This window comes from Acanthopagrus latus, chromosome 20 (genome assembly GCF_904848185.1).
Source record: "Acanthopagrus latus isolate v.2019 chromosome 20, fAcaLat1.1, whole genome shotgun sequence".
NCBI lineage: Eukaryota > Metazoa > Chordata > Actinopteri > Spariformes > Sparidae > Acanthopagrus > Acanthopagrus latus.
The window spans coordinates 14178206-14198335 of record NC_051058.1 but is presented as its reverse complement, the minus strand read 5'-3'; the positions used below and the strand labels follow the sequence as shown (position 1 = coordinate 14198335).

Genomic DNA, 20130 nt, shown 5'->3' with positions numbered 1-20130 from the left:
AGGGGGAGATTAAATGTGTGTTACAACTGGGATCTGTTTAAGAGTTTTCTGCACCAGGGTTTCTCTCGAGCTTCACATGTTACTTTCTGTCACTCTCAATCTTCTTACTTGTCTCCCTCCTCTGTTCCTTCCATAACAATTTCCACCTTTTGCTTTCCCTTTTGCTTCCATGCCTTTTCTCAGTTCCTCTTCCCTCCTGTCTCTCTGCGATCTTTTCTCATCCCCTCATCCAGCTCTGTCTCTTTCATCTCTCACTCTCCGTTCCCTCTCCATCTCAACCATCCCTCGGCTCTCAGAGTAATTATTACAGTGCTAAATGGCCATACCAGCTTTCTAGAGTGCTGCTAATGTGGCTGTGACAGACAATGGATAGTTATTCCACCTCCTCCACCTACGGGCCAGGTGATTGCTCCAAAAATATTATTATTCCTCTCTAATCACTTGGAGCACATGCCATTCAAGTGTTGTGCATTTAAAGTGAAGTACGTTCAAGTGGATGACAAGAAAAGCTTGGAGTTAGATGAGACGATCTATACCACTCTCCTGTCTGTGTAGTATATGCAGTATGTGGATCTCTAAAGCTGACTTATCATCACGCAGTATCTCTTTTGTTTAATCTGTACAAAATCTGTGTTTAAACTACGTTTGTTGCAAGAATTTTACTTGACCAGGAGAAGCTGTCAGTCAACCAGCACAGATCACCGCATAAGCACATTAAACAGCAAATTGTTGTTTTTACACCGTCAATTATTAAGATGTAAGGGTGGCACACTGCAGCGGGTGCATTTTGTTGTGTTTGGACCAAGCTGTTTCCAACTGTTTCCAGTCTTTATGCTAAGATGAGCTAACCAGCTGCTGGCTGTTGCTTCATACTTATCAATCATGTATGAGTGAGCTTTGGTTGCATGCAGGCAAACAGGTGACATGGTATTGTCTGACGCTGATTTAGACTCAGTGCCAATGTTTTGGTGCCTTGGGTGTGGATATCCATGCCAAGATTTCCTCTTCTATGTGTCGGTCATTTTGGCTAATCTCTATAGACAGATGTTACCACAGCTCCCATGAAACACTTAATGGAGTATTTCAGCATAGTTACATGTTTCCAGTAAAAACAGGGAGCTAGGGAGGGAATTATTGCAAATATTAGCTGATGTTCACAGTTGCCAGTAGTGCTGAATGTGGCAATGCTGGCACTGGACTCCCAGTGAACTCGGTCAGACTGAGAATTCAGTACCAAGGTGGTTTTCTTGCCAAGTTTGGCTTGTGGCAACCGGGACTGAGGACAAAAATCTTGTTCCCTACAGATTGGCTAGCAGTATGTAAGTTTATAGAAGCATTTGCCTTACTGGCATGAGACTGGTGTTGATCTCCTCAGTAAGTGAATGGGCCTAGTTCCCAAAATGTTGAAATATTCCTTTAAACTCTACATAGTTTATTAGTGGACGAAATGAGAGCTGAGCAGAGAATCAGCCACTACATAAAGTTTAATATTCCCAAAAGACAGTGGGTGTAAATGCTGACAATGCAAGGTGGTGCTGTACCCCGGTCCGCAGGGCCTACACACGGCCCATCGCTTTCTCAGCCAACACAAAGACATTTTTATGAGGTAAAATGATGGGAAAAGCTTCTCTCACACTTTGCCCTTCACGCTCACTTTCACAAAGTTCTCTGACTTCCTTATCAGCCCTCGCTCTCCTCTCTTCATCTAATTAATTTCTTGCTCTCCTCTTAGAGTATATATTTCCTCTCTCTTTTCTGTTGACTGCTGGTGTTTGATATGAAACCCAAAACCTCGTCTGTTTCCACCTGCACTTCACCTCTCCCCATCTTTCCCAATTTATGTCTCTTCTCTTCCTCTTTCCTTTCCTACATTGTCTCGTTTCTCCACAGCTTTGAGTAGCTGGCTGTTGATGGTTTCCTTGAGTGCTTGAGAGAATAAGGGTGATTTAAGAAAAGGTGAGCCAGCCACAGTTCTTGTTAGGAACAAGAGAATATGAGAGAAAGTATGAGGAAAAACAACAGGAGCTGTGAAAAATAAAAGACGGGGCAAATGAAACTGAACAAACTAGCAGACATTCTTTTTTGATTGATACCTCTCTATTTCACTCCTCTTTTATCTTCAGTTTTTATTCTTAAAATGACTTTTCATAAAATTGCATTCATGGAAATAGTCAAATTCCAATTTGTTAGTTTTACACTCCATAAAACAAATTATTAAACGCAAATGTGTAGTCATAAATTGAAAAAAGATATTATATTATTTAATTAGTTTTGGCAGTGGTGACATTTAATCTTCTCTTTAATGTTCACCCCTGAATTCCTGTCTCACAAGGCAACTGAACCTCTTTAATTAGAAAATGCACCAGCAGAGCTTTTCTGATGTGTACCAGCATGCATCTGTACCGTTCATTTGATTATTCTGCATGGATGACATTTCAGAACAAAGCGTATTCTGTCTCTTTGTATTTGTTTCTTTCATATCGCTTTTAGCAGGAGGATACATAAATTACCAGCCTAACTTCTAACAGACAGACCATTATATGTTTGTGTTTCCTGCCAGAATGACTGACTTGTCCTTCCGAACTGTGATACAAACTATATTAAGAACAGAAAACGGATACACAAAGACACAGTGAGAGTAACAGGAGATGATATTCACATGGATAGAAAACACACAAATAGGACATCACCACTGTTCTATCAAACTTTTTCGTACTTCGTAGTGTCCCTGCTGTGCTCATGTGTACCATGTTGACCGAGCGCTGTTGTGATTAACGATGAAGTCATTGAGTTACTGTCCTTGATTGAGTTCTGAAATCCTGCTGATCCAGCAGAGTACCATGTGCAGTGTCAGGGTTAGAGCAGAGTCAGTTGGGAATAAATATGGACTTAATGTAGTCCTTTGTTTAGTACTGACCTTAGTCTGCTGCTCTAAGTTAACTACCGAGGTTATTCTGTCTCTGAGAGGCAAAGTTGGTGATGTAATGGAATGGAGAAAATAAAGTTTTGTAATACATAACTCTGATATTCACAGTTCTGGATGTCAGACTCACACTGAGAAAACATGAAATAAGTACAAAGCGAAATGATAAAAGAGTGTGGTTTATCAATTGAATAAGTCATCCCCTGCATAGAAGAATGTATTCCTCTTCCATTTATTCCACGTTTTATCTAAAATAAAGATTAATTTAGAAGACATATCTTTCAGTAAGTACTCAGTAGGTTTTAAATCTGGAAGATCCCAATTTAATCCCGATGTGTGTTTTGAATGTTGGATAAAGTAACCTTTGTGGGTAATAAAGGGTAGCAAACTTGTTATGAGCACCCCAGTGAGTGTTGTTCTTTCACCCTTGTGTAACAAAAGTAACAGGGCAGTTGAAGAGTCACGTAATGCTAACTGCAAAAGCTCCTTGTGCAGATAAGCCTTTTAAATGGCTTGATTTGGAAATGCAAGCTTCTTTTTCTGCACACTCAGGCAGACAGCTTGTGATCTGCCAAAGTCTTTGCGAGCAAGACGAGGCTCATGGATCACAAAGAAACAGCTCCTCAAACAACAGCCAGATATTCAAGAGCCACACAGAGCTGCGAATGTGAAAATGACAGGAGATATGAGAGTGATTTATCTTGATTCACAGGTTTTTCTTTCACCTGAGATATTTACATACAGTGTAATTGGTGACAGAGACACCTCTGGTTCACTTCAGGTTCCCTTTCCCTTCCCATCCTTTTCTGCTGGAAAGTCCTGAAAATAAAAACTTTGTACTAGCCTTCCTCTAATCTCTATCTGTCGAGATTTAAAGTTGTGTAATTTGCTGAGTAATGTGTAAAACATTTGATGAACCTCTCAAGCAGCTTGAAACTGTCGGACAAAGATCATGTCATTAGACCTGAATATGATAATACCTTCACATCTCGTAAGAGCTTTTTGGACAGTTAAAATCCCCTTTAATAGAGATGGATACATATTTTTTTGGAGAAAAAGAAAACCTGTAGTTGAAATTAGTTTAGATCTGTTATTGGAAGTTTTCAATTTGTTCCAAGCCCTATAAGACCAGCAATGCAGCTTGTGCAGTGAGGCATTACAACTATCCAAAAAAGGTCGTTTCAGTAAGTGTTCTTTTACACAACACGGTCCAACTGGAGCAGTGCCTAATGAGGTCATCTTTAATTCAACGGCCAGGTCACTGCAAGAAAATTTCCAGTGTGTTCACTCTTGCTTTGCATATCATCAGCAGCTAGAGATGTCCTAGGTAAAACACTGCAGTGGGCAAACGTTGGCAGACACTGGCAAGGTGAGTTGCTCACCTTTTTGCAATAAAAAGTGAATAATTGTTGTTCCACCTTTAAACCACAAAAGTGGCCATGTTTGAAATAAAGATTTCAATCAGTCAGTCAATCAAGCTGGCAGCAGAAGTGGTAACTGATAAAAAGGTAGAGCCATAAGGACATTTTGAAGACATTTTATGTTTGCAAACCACTACTGGGAGTTTTAAAAAGCAGCTAGCTGCAGTTCAATGTTGCGTTAGATGTCACATCTCTTTTGCCTCTGGAAACACCAGCATGCTATCTAAAATTGCACACTGGGGCAGTGTTATGTCAGCGTTGTTTGGTTAAAAGTAAAAAAAAGAAAAGAAAAAATTGGTGTAATGACAGGGTATTTTTTATGGCAGTGTTGCAGGATTTCGCCTTTTCAATTTTTTGTTTTTTTACTGCTGTGCACACGCATGCATAACATGAGCTGAAGACTATGTCTTTACATTGAGTACATCGCGTTCAGTTTAAGGAAGTTTAATCCTCTTTCCCGAAGCTTAGACATTACTGCATCTGCATTTGTACTGTAGTGGCAGCAGGAAGACTTTTCGCTTTTCACTGGCATATTGTGTGAATCCCTCCCACTACTTAATCATTAATATATCCATGCATTCCTCACAACAACCTATTTATAGAAGCCTTCACCAAACATGTCTGCGCTGTGCTCATTTTTTAACAGCCAAAGAACAAGGCTGAGACGCCTGCTCCGTCTCTCCACTGTACCGTTTGCCTGTCAGAGGTGTGATAGAGAAAGGCCCTGGTGCATTGTTGGGCTTTCAAAGACGACGGGGGTTGATGCTAGTGGTGTGTATTTTCAGTCTGTCTCTTCTCTCACTGTGCTCCTTCTCCCATTTCTTCCATCTGTTTTACCATTTTTTTTTTAACTCACTCTCTTTCACTGCCCTCAGACTTTCTTTTTATTCTTTGCTTCATCTTCTTCCTCAAACTACAGTCTGTTACACTACGCTACGTGCACTGTGATGAGCTAATTGCTGTCAGTAGTTCAGAGTGTGATGGGTCCCCAGTTCTCTGATCCATAAATAGACTTTTGAAAACCTTACAGAGAGACACAAGGGTGCCATGGAGAAACATAGAGATTTGCATTCATTAGAACAGTGCTTTTGATTTCTGTTCTGTAGGATCTTATGGGGTATAAGAAGACGCAGTGAAGCTGGCTAATTTTGTTCATGTCTGTGAACACACTCACACATCTCCAACCAGCAACTATACTAACACACACTGTGAGATTATAACACAATTATAAGAGTAACCATAAATGTTAGGAGATAATCATGATAGTGGTGTGTGTGCAGCTTGATGCCCTGAAGCTCACAAATTCGATAAACTCAGGCGGCTGCAGTCGTATCTTTGTTGTATGAGTACTTGTAATGTGCATTGACAGTAGATTAGATATGATTTACTGGATTCATGAAGTGCTTCTCTCTACTAATTTGCGTTAATATGTAAAGAACTCAGGTTTTATTATAAGCTCTGTTGGCTTGGCCACACTATGAATCAGAGCAAGTGCACCCTCATGAAACTGCTTGTATATTTAACTGTTATACAATCTACAGTGCATGATTACAGAGCCTGTTAGAGGAGAAAACATTTGTACAATAGAGCTGACCTTGGTCCTGAATGTCAGATACGCTGTTGTACATGGCCTAAAGTATGTGGACACACAAACATTGGAGCACTGATTATTGAACAATTAAAGGGGCTCTATTTCACAGTTTGTAGCAATTCACATACATTTATCAATTTTTTATTGGTCGTGTGAGAGGGCAATGTAACGTGACATGAAAAATCGCAAACCTGTAGTGTGGACAGTTTGTTGAAGTCGTTTAATGCTGCTGGACTGTGGGTTTCTTTGTTAAGAAAGCACCCACCCCACCGACATCTCAGGGAATGCTTTTCTCAAGATTTTGGAGGAAGGCAGATAGACAGAATCAGTTAGACATCACTTTGTGCTTGAGGACATTTTTATTTAAATGAGGAAAGGGCCACACAGTTGGAAGCATATATTTGTCAAAAATGTCATCATCCCTGTGGTGCTAATTAGAGCCCACCTGTATATTGATCAGTGAGGATTATCCGCCAATATCGACGTATCAATATATATACAGATATATCAGGATCAGTGTAAATGTTGTCCTCTATCTATATATCCTTCCTCAATTACATACTGTATCTGTATTGTAATTGTTTATAACTACATTTGAGGGATTGTTGCAAAAAAATGTGTTTATGTATACGTTTTGTATACACAGTCTATATAGAATATCAGTAGATATATTTATATCTGATTTTTTTTACTCCCTAATACCATTATCAGCATTGCATTGGAGCACTGGCCCCAAAATTCCAGCATCAGTCAGACTCTAGCACAAATATTTCCTTAAATAGAAGTGGGCATGAACCAAAACCCACTGAATGGTCGCTAAGACTAGAAAAGTGCTATAAAATTACAGTCCTTTTATCATTTACCATTAATTGGGCTTCAGCTTGGCCTTGTAATGAACTGTGGAAGTGCCTAGAGGAGTTGCCAAGCTACAAAAACTACATTGCATCTTCTTTCATTTTGAGAACAGTTATAAAACACTGGCACTTCCTCTTTGACTGTGTTGCTTAAGCTTGAACTTTGTAGGATAAGACAAATGGGATAGTGTAGATAGAGAGTCTGAAGAAACAGAAACTGCTGAATAATAGATCCACTGAGGGACGGTGTAAAAGCCACCCCACTGAAGTGTTATTAGTTCCACAATTATTTATCGTGTTCATCAATGCATGTATGGCGACAATATAGATTATTTATGGATGTTGAAGTGAATAGATATTCAAGCACTGGCTCATGTTAATAAGAAAGTCACTTTTTATGATTATTCAATCCATAAAAAAATAAAAATGTATCCCTTTATCTTTTGTTTCTTTAATCTTTGTAAAAGCTCAGGGAGGCATATTAATCTATTGATTATCATTTATGTGTTGCCTAGATTGTTTCTATAAGAAATTGTTCTTTTCTCCCCCTCTGGAACTGGAGTAAAGACCGGCCTTCAACACAGAGAAGATTAACAAAGTCGGACAAGTTAAAAATCTAATAGAGAGGAACATCCATTACTGAATGGCCCACCGGTCAAGCCAAGAAAAGGCCATTAAGGAAAGCTTGGACTCAGCTCCCTGTAGGAAAACATTTACGAGAGGCACTCACTAATGAGTCAACAGAGAGGACGTTTTTCATCACTCAAACTAATTGGCATCTGTGAATCTGTAGCTTAAAGGAGAAAAAGAGGAACCTGCTCAATGCTATTGATCGAATTTTCTGCACAGGAGCGAGATGGCTGATGTGGTGGCTTTCAAAGCTCAAAGGTGCAATAGACATGATGAGGATGGTAAAATACATAAAACTATGATAAAACATACATAACAGAGGGAACATGTCTGTCTTCTGTTACATCACTACAAGCAGAAACATGTTAATACCAAAAAATAAACACAATGTAACAAAACAATGCCCTCAAACCAGTCGCCAACATGGACCGCTAATGAGCTCTGTGTAAATTGAGGCGGTGCTCTTCATTCTGAAGGACCTATTACATCCTTGCCCTCATTCTCCAGGCCATTCTCTTGATGTATGAGTCCACAGCAGTTATTATTATCCATACATTGGATCCTATTGCTCCTGAATCCCTGTAATTGTTTGTCATTATCAGTACCCCTTCATTGTTGCCAAAAGCACTGGATGGCAAGTGCACAGGAAATGGAGGCAGGCAGAGTCAAAGATAAATACACTGTTTGCCACGCATCACTGACTGCATCAGATGTTAAGGTGCAGGCCACTCAATAAAACTAATCAAACGTGAATTTTAAGGGGTATTGACTCCAGTGGATCCGCACAGGGTGGCAAATTTGTGATGTAAGGAAACGGGGGAAAAAGCTGAAGATGGAGGATCAGAAGCCAGCCTGGCCGGGCAAGGACAGTCAGAGGGTAGAGCTGTTTAACAGACTGATTGTTCAAACAGTGCACATCCCCCAGAGCTGGACACTTCTATTGTTCCTGCTTTTAACATTTCACTGGTTGCTGTGTAAATTGTCCCACTTAATAGAGAGGGTGTGGCCTCAATCACTTAAGCTTGTTTTTAAATCCTCAATATTTTCTATAACATTATATACATATCACTAAGATGTTAATAATCACAGTTATATTTATTGTTTTATCAAGAGCTTTACATTAAAACCTTGTCAGGAGGCTCATAAGGACCACTTGGGTTTTGTTTAAATCAGGTGTTCATTGGCAACGGCCTGAAAACACAAACAAACAATGCAAACAGACCTCTGAGTTCACGGTTTAAAACAAACACAGTATATAGAAATCACAGATGTAAAATAACAAAAACTGTTAAAACTGAATAATAAAATAGGCTTTTAGGGCCTTTTAAGTGGAGCTTTGAATACCTACTTGCTAGAGAGTTGACCACATTCCAATACAACAAGTCAGAAGAATTAGTTCTAGTTAGGTTAGCCATTGTTAACAATACCAATTGATGATAAGGCATTCCACTGTATTTTGCACATACAAACACCGAAGCAACATGTCAACAGATAGATATTGGACAGCACTGTGTGTAAGACTGATTAAATAAGACAGAAGTGCTAATAAACAGTATTTTCTACAACTTTTTCTGTTGATGTTTGGAGCAGCCATCTTGGATTTTGAGAATGGGGTTGATAAGGTCGATGAACTTGGAAATTCCAAATTCCCAGTTCACATAGATACACCAAGATTGGCTTCTATGTTGGAATACTGACACACCTTCCACTGGGTGACTACTTCATATCCCTGTGGAGAACCCTCCCTCAGCACTTGCTCTGAGCTTGGCGTTGTTTGCTCTTAATTGTTTGCAGCTACTTGTAATTTGATTCAAGTCACCCACTCATCCTCTCTTTTGTTTTTGTCTTCAGTTGCAGCGGTTGAAACGCTCCCTGTCCTTCAAATCAGTCATGCGCAGCAAGAGTGTGGACAACTTTTTCCAGCGCAGCAACGGCGAATCCCGCCCTCCCTCAGCCCTCATCACCACACCTCCACCCCCACCATCTCCTCCCCCCTTCTCAGAATCCCCCCTGGCCTATGAGCGCTCTCCCTCCCAATCCCCGTCCGCCAGTCCTAACCCTTCATTGTCGTCACACTCACCCTCTGTCAGTCCCAAACTGTCCATGACCTCCAAAATCCAGCCAAAGTCTCAGGCCCAGCCAGTCAAGACCCACTGTTTCCAAGAGCATGTCTTCCGTAGGCCTACCAGCTGCCAGCGATGCAAACACATGATCCAAGGTAGGTCAGTTGTGCTAGTTCCTTCAAAATATTACACTAATGGAAAATATGCAGCCGTGTTGAGATACAAAGACCAGAAAGCAGTCACAAATCCTTGAGAATGTAACATGTGGACACCATTAAAATGAAAGACAAAAGAAAAATGGTCAGCCCTTTAGCCTAAAGACGACTACGTGTAAAAGTGAACTGCTTCATGTCTACACAGGAAACTCCAAGCAGGGGCTGCGTTGTAAAGCCTGTAAACTGGCGGCCCACCTCTGGTGCTCGTCGGAGCTCTCGCAGCAGCCCTGTAACGGCAAGGTAAGAACACTTCAGACTGACATTAAATTTCACTACCATGCACAATGCGCCTTTATGAAGCTAACAGTCACTCCTTACTGCCCACATAAAATATATAGCAGCACAAAGTTCCTCTACAAGTGTCTGGCATTTGTCTGGCAGATATTTGACCCCCGTAGATATGTGGTCATCTGGTGTTAACAGGGGTGTGAAATTCTGTGAAGCTCTTCCAAAATCTTGCAAAATAGCCACAATTGCCAACTGGTCAATGAAGGAGCGTTTGGATGATTATTTTATCATTATTAGTCCATTCATCATCATGATTTAACTCTAATGCACCATGTTTACTTCACTTTGTCATGTTTTGTGATATTAGTTTCACTGTATTTGTGTCACTGACTTGTGAAACAATGAAACCCCAAAAACCCTAAAACTTACTAGAAATGAATGAGTTCTCTGTTGGACAGAGATTGACCCAGAATGCATTGTGTCAGCAGAATTTAACAGCATCTGGATGCTGTAATTGTCTCTCTCAGTCAGTTGGCATAGCATTTAGTCCTGGTAATATGCTTAGCCCCAAAGCCCCCAGTTTTTTGAAGAGGATAAAGCCTATTTTAAACCAGAAGAGACAAAAAGGTAGAGGTTATACATGCATTGTGGATTGATCAGGGCTGTGCACTGTTGGCTGAGACACTGGGATATATGCAAAAGGGTTGCAGTGGGATAAAATTATCTCCCAGCTATAAAAGCTATGAGAGGAACAGCAGCAGAGCAGGATGACACTGATAAAGTTTCCGTGGCCAGGTCCCAACATTTCTTCACTCAGCCTTTTTTGTCCTTTTTCTCCACATGTGCCGCTCTTCTCTCATAACCCCCTCCTCTCTTCCTCCCGCTTGTCTGGATGCTACATTTCCTTCCTGCCTTCTCAACTGTGTTGGAAAATCAATATCTCCCTGTACCAGCTGGTCTGGCTAATTCAGTGTGAAATTCAGTGTTTTTGAGTCGCACACAATCCCTCGAGGATATGACACGGCAGGCTCTCGCCAAGCCCTCAGCAGTGTCCTTTTCGATCACTGCACACTCATCAAAGCAAGGATTAGGCATTTTACTGAAACTGGATGGAATTTGAGGCTACTTCTTACACATCTACATAACTTAAGGTCCGCGATTTGCTGACGGTCAACCAATATGTGTCATCCAAAGTTTTTGCGTGCAGATAGACTGCTTGTGAAGAGCTGTAAGGTCACGTGATTTGAAAATGGAAATGGGGTGAAAAACAAATTTAGATCATATTTTTGGCAACAATTGTCCTGTTGTTGATGAAGAAGAAATGTTAAGTCTGTTGGCCAATGTTTTTCTGGAATAGAAATGCCAGTCACTCACTGTTGGGATGACTTGAGGGCAGACAGAGCAGTGATGTAGGAGGAGGAGCTGGAGACTTCTGTGTGACTACTCATTAATTTATCAGTGCTGTGTAGAGTTTACATATCCACAGTGATGGATGGTAACCAAGTGTACTTGTACACTTTTCAGGTATTAATTTTTTTGTGTTACGCCTTTTTTTGTTCAGAACGATGTATTGGGGTGTAAACTGTGAGTGTTTCTTGTGTCATTTTTCATAACAAGACCTTATTGTGACGGGATTACACCAGCCGCGACACTTCTGACCTCCTTTGCTTGGACCACCTCTATCTTTAAGCTCATGTTTCCCTGTTATGATGCTATCATGGTGACAAAATCTGTCCACAGACATATAAACACCTGGCAAAATACTCAAAACCACTTCTGTGTTAGATCCCACTACAAGAGGTGTCCCCAGGACCACATTTTGCCATTATAATAGATGAAAACACAAGGTGAAAAAATTGCCAGCCAATGCTAGTGTAATGTATGTTTGTATGTAAAGTAGTGTAATCAAGAATAAAGGAATGGATATCGATGACTGCAGCTCCTCTAGCTCACTCTCAGTCCATTTGCTGAGTGCACCCACATGTGACCAAACGATTTAAAACATCTCCAGAATCAAGCAGCTTTAAAATTGCTTTGGAATCATGACAACATTTTGCTAATCAATGTTAATTGAACCTAAAGATGTATTATAGTCTGATTAAAGAAACAGGCCTGCTGATAACTGCACAAAGTAATTGCTTCTCCAGGAAAGAAGAGTTAGACTCACACACACACACACACACACACACACACACACACACACACACACACACACACTCACACCCATCCTCATCTGAATTTGTGTGTCCTCTGTCAGCAGTCAGAGCTCAATCCTAATATCTGTCCATCTCTACTGAGCAAAGTGTGAAATTTCAGCCTGTCTGCTCTCTTATACTTCAACAAGTCCAGCCCTGTCCAGTCATGTTCTGCAGTCACCATCACTGATATGTTGACATGGGATTGTAGGTGTTTGGCCGTTGCATGTGAAAGCAAATATTCAAGATTTCTGATGCTGAGGAAATAATGTATCTACCTTCAAATCTGAGCACATCATTTTGCGCGCCTTCAGAGCAGATGAGGACAATTGTCAGCCATTAATTAGCATAATATGACAGTAAGTGAAGCGTTTGCCAGATATATTTACAGACAGCTCTTTCATTTTGTTTGTGTCCCGTGTTTGCTGTGAAGTGCTTTGTGACAGATTCAAACACAATGAAAACAATACTCAGGAATAAAAGCATCAAAAACTCCAAGACACTCTGCCAGAGCTGTACCCTCTATTGTCTCTTTACTAGGAGTGTCACAAATCCCCAAATCCTTTTTTCCACACTTACGTTTACTCAATTTTACGACAACAGTTTGACTTTTTGCAGGCGAGGGTTTGGCAAGTGCAGACAATATTCACCAAAAGTAAAGATTACAGAGCTGAAAGTATCTTAGAGTTGGTTGGATAACACAAGCAGTTTAATGACATTGTATTGGATTTTCAGATTCAGATTTCGTTGCCATGTGCATCAGTTTAGAAATACAGCAGGAGTTTTAGTTAGGACTAGTTAAAGTCGAAGCCATGATAGGAAACCCCATTGATGGAGCCTAGACACCGGTGATTGGCTGGAGATGTGGGTGTGATGAGGTGGAGTCTGCACTGAAACGCCAGCTGACAACAACAGAGAGGTGAACAAGTTTAGAGTTTGACAGCAACAACATGACTGACTGATTTAAACTGTAACAAAATGTGGTTGGTTTAACTAACAGATTACATGCCTGTATTGAGCTAGAGTTAAATATGTTGGTCAGGGGTATATTATTATATTTGCATCATTTGTTAGAAATAGATAAAGCTTTTGTGAAATTCACTCTATTCAGTTGTGTGTCAGCACAGAGTTTCATGCAGTTATTTCAGTCTGGAGGTGACGTTTGTGTTCTGTGAGCGAGGAGATAAAGAAGAGATTCTGGGCAAATTCTTGTCTGTCAGTTGTGAGAGCTGCCATCACACTCCCGCACAACCTTAAAGCGATGTTTCACTTTCGGATGACTTCTGTGCTACTGAGAAGGTCCACACTCACAGGATCTGTCAAATCTCATGGCAGTCATTTTGATTTATTTCCTCCATATAAATAGAAATATTTCTTGACTTTGACTTTCACACACTTTCAGACACAAGAATACAAAATATCTCTAGGCTTCCACCAGGGTAAGCTATATCCATAGATCATTGAGAGGCAGTGGGTTAAGTATTTATCTGCACACTTACTTGTTCACAGGACGGCAGAAACAAGCCAAAGATTAAAGAGTTTTTTTCTGATTTCATGTTATTTTCTGCATGAATGATTTACTGTAAGCCACATGAAAAGAGATACAAAGATTAAAAAGACGTTATTCTATCTTTATAAACTCTTTTCTATTTAGAGAGCGCAGAACAGATTCATCGCAGCCTCTGTCAAAAACAGGACTTTGTAATTTAATCTGATGAGTCATGAACTAAACATATTCTTCTTGCTAAATAAAGAATTGGATAAAAGTTGTACAGTAGCAGATCTGTGCAGGTTGATCCACATTTTGACAGAGGCACACATTTGTAATGCCTCAATACGCAGACCATGTGGGTGAATTAGCTTGAGAGCAGATAAGAAATAAGTTTAGTCATACTCCATTAGACTTACAGCAGTGGCCGGGGGCATTTCTTCAGAAAGTCTCTGGTAAAACTAATGGTGAGTGTATTATTGCCACCACGACTCAGCTATAACAGTTTGTGCAATGATGTGTCGTAGATCTTCTCAGCTGATGTAACCTACATGAGTCAAGATGGAAAAGTATGTCAATGCTATTCATTTAGCCTCTTTAGTGTTTACTCATCATTTCTTTTCTTCCTCCGCCTACAGTCCATTAACTGACAGGCTCGGGTGAAAAACGAAAATGCAGCTTGACATAAAATCAACTAAAATGTTTTTGGATGTCACTCACAGGCAGACCTGTGACTCAAGTCATTTGGTTCGAGTCTCAAGCAAGTCCCAAGTCATTTTTCTTGGTCAAGTCACAGGTTGTGTCAAGTCAACTCCAGTCCTTAGTAAAGGCGAGTCAAGTCCCAAGTCAAGTCCTACCTGCAGTTTCACCAATTTATCTAGCTTGTTCAAAAAGTATGACAGTGAATTGAATGTGTATTATTATTAATGATATTCAGTGAAATAAATAAACCTATTTGCGTCATCACGTCTTTACCTTCCAAGTCGATTGTCAAGTAATTTATTTTCTGTCAAGTCAAGTTATAAGTCATCAAAACAGGAACTCTGCCCACAAGAGAAACTATGCTCGTATGAAACTTTTTTGTGATACAGTCAAGGTCAGGAATTTAGAGGAGAGTGGGCTTTAGTGTTTGACTTACATAAATGTCCTTGTTTTACAGCCTGCTTCAAACTACACGGTGTGTGTGCAGTTTGTCTTCAGACACAAAATAATGAGTAACATACTGCAGGTGCTTTCACATTTTCCCCCCACCAAGATTTTCTGTTATGCAAAAATTCTGCATCAAAGTCTTCCATAGGAGGTTTGAGCTGAGCTGAAATACTGAAAGAACACACACATCTTCAGATACTCAGCTTTCATCTCACATACTGTGCTGTTCCCACCTTTCCCAGATAAAACCACACAGGTATTGTCTTACACTGGAATATTAGATCTGCCCTTTAATCGCTTTTTTCCGCCTCGAGTAACGTTTGTCCTTCTCCTCTCCTCCCTCTCCTTTCTCCTTGTCCCTGCCGGTCTGTCAGAGAGGAGCTTTCAAGAGGAACTTCAGCTCTCCTCTGATAACCACTGATGTACTGGGTGTGGTCACAGAGGCTCCTGCTGCCCAGGGTGAGTGATGGTACCAAACAACTGTTAATCTCAGGATGACTAATCACCATGTCTTGTGGCCTTCGATCTTTGTTGCCTGCCAGGCCACTGTGTGTATAGTGTCAGCTATAAAACGGCACATGTGTGGCTTTGTCTCATTTTGTCTGGCCCTGTGTAGAGGCAGATAATGGCATTGTTGACCCTGTGTATGAGGCACTGCGCTATGGGACGTCGCTGGCTCAGATGAGTCGCTCCAGCTTTGGCAGTATCTCAGAGTCACCGTGTCATGAGGTACAAAAACACACATAAAATACACAGACATATATATTCATGTTGGCAATTTATCACACCAGGAATATTGTCGACGTTGCTGGCTACAACTCTTTCTGTGTTATAGGAGGAAAAACAGCCAGACAAACTAGAGAACCAGCCAATAGCTGAAGAGGAACACATCCCAGGAAGTAAGTAGAACCAATTTCCTTTACATTTTTAATGGACAGTTGGCTGTTTTGCAGTTTTAAGATAAATACTGAAAAAGCTCTAAAGGAATTGTTCCACATTTTGACAAATGCTCTTGTCAAAGAATTTCTTTCTGAGAGGTAAATAAGATGATAGGTATAGATATCTCAAATTTTGTTATAGAAGCAGCTGGTCAGCCTAGCCTAGTGCAAAGCTGGAGATGGGAGGATAAAGCTAGTGCAGCTTTCTCCAAAGATTACAAAATCCACCTACCAACATCTCTAAAGCTGACTATAATGAACACATATCTCATCTGTAGAATTCCTACAAAATGACGTATTTGTTTTGGCATATATCTCTTGTGACTAAACTAAACAGAGAATTAAACAAAGAGACTTCCTAAATGGAGGTGCTGAAAGGTAGGTTTTGTGACCTAAGTACAGCACTGTTAGCTGTTTCTTCCTGTTTCCAGTCAAAGTATTCTAATATGCAGGTGACAGTTTGGCCACTTTTCCCTTCTCTGCCTACCTTATTTGTGATTATTTCTTCTAACAACTCAAACAAATTAGTTGTCTAGTTCTTCGTCTTGTCAAAAACATGTGAGCTGAGAAAAAACAATGAAATTACAAAACAAAGCTGTTAAAGGAGTGTGTTGGATTTTACACACTACCAGTGACAGATCCAGAGGCTACTCTGGTGTAACAAGGCAGCTGGTGGTTAATAGATTATCCAATCTCTTCCTTTTTTAAAAGGTTAATTTCCTCTTATTATTCAATATCAAAGCAAACTGAGTATTGTGGAAAGAAGGCTTTGTGCTTTGACTGTAAAGGTCTGGTACAAAAGCTTGATGTTTACCATTTATCTGTTTGGGGAATTGCACTTGATCACTTTCCTGCCAAGATTAATTGTGGGTCATCATCAATAATGAACTATTAATGCTAAGAGGACACAACCTCATTTCTAAGGCAAATTAAGTACTAATGTTGAAATTCTTTCCACAATGTGACATGTTGGCAACATTGTGATCAAAATGTCAGAATGTAAAAGAACTACATTAAAATGAGATCCAGTACACTGTAGAGGTGAAGTGTGTGTGTGTGTGTGTGCGTGTGTGTGTGTGTGTGTGTGTGTGTGTGTGTGTGTGTGTGTGTGTGTGTGTGTGTGTGTGTGTGTGTGTTCTCTTCACAGTTCTTTAACCTCTCTGTCTTTAGTCCCAGGAGAAGGGATCATCTGTTTGTACCGCTGCCACTTTACAGTCAATGACCTTGTGCCTCAGCCTTCCGTCTGTTTGCCGCAAAGTGACAAGAACCCTCCATGTGTCCCTGTTTTTTTTTTTTTTTTTGTCTCTCTCCTTCACCCACGCTCTTCCCCTCTTCCTCTCCACACATATTGTCTTTCTGTCTCTTTCCTTCACCTCCTCTACTTGTCTTTATGTGTCTGTCTCTCCAGTGCTCACCCCTCCTGAAAGCGAGAAGGCTGATTCAGAAGACAGGGTCAGCCTGAAGGTGTGTAGTCAGCAGTTCCTCTCTTCTTTCAGCTCATTTTTCTTGGTGAAAATACACGCTGTCAACCCGCTTCAAACTCTCCATCCTTTTCTGACTGCCCATGAGGAACATGCAGATAATAACCTTCCTCTCTGTTACTTTCTCGTCTTTCTCTTTCTATCTTTGGATACTCCTTTTTTTTATCAGACACCGAAGAGAGTAGAGGTTCACTCCATCCACACCTATGTGGCTCTGTACAAGTTTCTGCCTCAGGAGAAGAACGACTTGGAACTACAGTCAGTCCAGTTTCTTTATATACTGTACTGTGTGTTTGTAAGAGAGTGTGTACCTGGCCAATTTTACAAACATTCATGCACCATCTGCCTCCTCAGCGGGTTGATCGTAGGGGGCTGTAGGCTTCGGATTGGGAGGGTGAGCTCACTGGGAAGAACAAATCTGCATCAAGTGAGCGACGTAAATACATTTTTTTAAAAAAAGGTGTATGTTTAGCGCTGTAGGTGCATCAAACTGTTAAGAGTGCGATGACACCCACCACTAATCTGGTGGATGCATCTGCGCACGACGAAAACATGAGGCGTTTCTTCACATGGACAGAGCAGTCACTCAGAAAAAACTAATTTCATAAGTGACATTAACAGTAGTATACACAAAAAATGATGAAAAGAAGGCAGTGATGCCTCACCAATGCAGCCTACTCATCTGACGTGTATATGAGACTAAAATTTAAAATATCTTGATATAAAACCTGTCAAAATAAAAGAAACAATTGCCTCAACTTGTAACAAATTAAGTAAAGTGTGATATATTTCTAAGAAATGTGCTTTTGTTCAGAGTTATGGACACTCACTACATGATTGGCGTCACGCGCCATGGATGAAAATTGAGCTGGCCTCAACTTTCAACAGCAAAATGGCAACAAAAAAGATCATAGTGTGAACATAATTATTACAGAAGATTGTTACAACTCTCACACTCAGCAGCTAGTTACCCCAAATTAGCATAACGACTGTTATCTTGGCCCCAGCTTGAAACACACCGGATATACACCCCTTGTGATTTCCATATGCATATGTTTGTAAGAATAAACAAGTGAGACTCACAGCCAGGCTAGCTGTTTCCCCCTGCTACCAGTCTTTTATGCTAAGCTAACTAGACACTGGCTGCATACAGCCATCTATCTCTGCAAATAAGCGTATTTCCTGAAATGTCAAACTTTTGAGAAGCACATTTTAGAGGGTTTCATTTGTGAATGATAATAAATGCTTAGTTCTTTGCAAGCCTTCTCATCGAGCTCTTTGTTTTATCTCCAGGCCTGGCGACAGAATTCAAGTCACTGATGACTCCAATGAGGACTGGTGGAAGGTGAGCTATGAATAAAATCTCTCTAGTCAAATGAACTGTTGTCAGGCTTTCCAAAATAATCACATTTCTCTCTGCCCTTTTCTATATTTCTAGATAGTCCATGCTGAGGTGAATAACATATTATAACTACAAATCCCCAGATTTATTTGAATAGATGCGTCAACAGCACACACGTAGATCCGTGAAGTTCTTCCTTCTTAAAGCAGAGCTATTTGCAGACACAGAGATTAAAGAGCTGGTGGATGCGCTTGAAGGACAGCAGGTGTGGGTGTTCGCAGAGCTGGTTAGCATGGAGAGGAAAAGAGGAAGAAGACAGATTGCAGAGTGTGTTTAATGAGGCAGCTGAAGATTTTAACCTTCACCTGTCGAAGGACAGGCAGGTTTTCACGTAAACCAAACACCAGGGAAAAGCACCAATAATACTGCAGCAGGGTAACCATGTTTGTATAGCTTATACTCTGAGTGGAAATGGCATCATATTTAAGTAGCTGTAAGTGGTTCATTTAAATTGTACTCTGGAGGTTTTCTTTGCTGTAAATGAGTGTGGTACAGTGTTTATGTCAGAATAAAAAAAATAGATGTTACAACTATACAAAACACTTTGTTGTTGTATTGAGACTAATTTCCACCCATGCAAATCACATCCCCTTACAGAAAGCTGACAATTAACCTTCCCTTTCCCAGCACTGCTAAATGTCAACATTTGGACATCGTGAGCAAAACGGCTAAGTGGGCACCCATCGGCTTTGTTCGCCTGTGTGCCAGAGTCTCTGAAGAGCGGAGCTGTGGATTAGGGCTCCACAAATGAAGATACTTTTTGGTCTTGTACTGATGTTTTAATTAGGCCTCAAAACATTCTTTTTGTTCCCATTTTTCTGCTCATCGTGATGGTTTATTGAAATTCCAATGTGTTACTGTGATATAAATGTGATGCATATTTAGGCAACAGGTCGGTGGAAACAAAAATAACAACACAAAGAATCTAATTATGTGTGTTTAGTCAAGGACCGTCAAGGACTGTAGTTTGTTCGGTTTGCTGTTTGTGTTAAAACTTAAGCCGGCAGATGATTAAAATGTAGTCACTGTCACAGATTTCTGTACTACAAGCAATTAAATAGCCATTGTTTTCCACCATGGCCACCTCAGAGCAGGACAGGAATATCTATTTATATCTGTCGGTGACTAACAGACTAACTGTGTGTGTCACTGCTCGGTCGTGTTTACCAGGGGAAGAGCAGAGACAAGGTGGGATTGTTCCCGGCCAACTTTGTACAGCGGGTCCGTCCTGGTGAGCGGGTGTGGAAGGTCACCGCTGGTTTCCACGGCAACCGAGACAAAGGCCAGATGACTGTGAAAGAGGCCCAGGTGAACACACACATAAAGTACACATAATTTTTCTCTCTCTCTCACTCACACACACACATACACACACACACACACACACTGGATAAATATATGTAAATTCATGCAGAAAACTGCTGAGATCACAAAGGACAGTATGTTATGGTTTTCCAATGCAGCTCACTATTTTTTTTTTTTGCCCCAATCCACAAACTCTCTCACATTACTGAATGTCGCTCGCTCCTCCTCCCGCTCCTCCCTCCCTCC

At 40.6% G+C, this 20130-nt stretch overlaps 1 protein-coding gene across 4 annotated transcripts in view; it reads left to right on the top strand.

The window, feature by feature from the left end:
* LOC119010403 (SH3 and cysteine-rich domain-containing protein 2-like) overlaps positions 1 to 20130 on the top strand; it is a 42303-nt gene that overhangs the window by 20268 nt on the left and 1905 nt on the right. For 3 of the 4 annotated variants that reach the window (XM_037082532.1, XM_037082531.1, XM_037082529.1), the window contains 9 exons: positions 9271 to 9637; positions 9843 to 9937; positions 15133 to 15217; positions 15375 to 15487; positions 15594 to 15657; positions 17105 to 17160; positions 17347 to 17435; positions 18471 to 18522; positions 19750 to 19887. In XM_037082532.1, coding sequence (XP_036938427.1) covers positions 9310 to 9637; positions 9843 to 9937; positions 15133 to 15217; positions 15375 to 15487; positions 15594 to 15657; positions 17105 to 17160; positions 17347 to 17435; positions 18471 to 18522; positions 19750 to 19887 — 1020 coding nt within the window. In that variant the 5' untranslated portion in view covers positions 9271 to 9309. The other variant, XM_037082530.1, reaches the window with a different exon arrangement.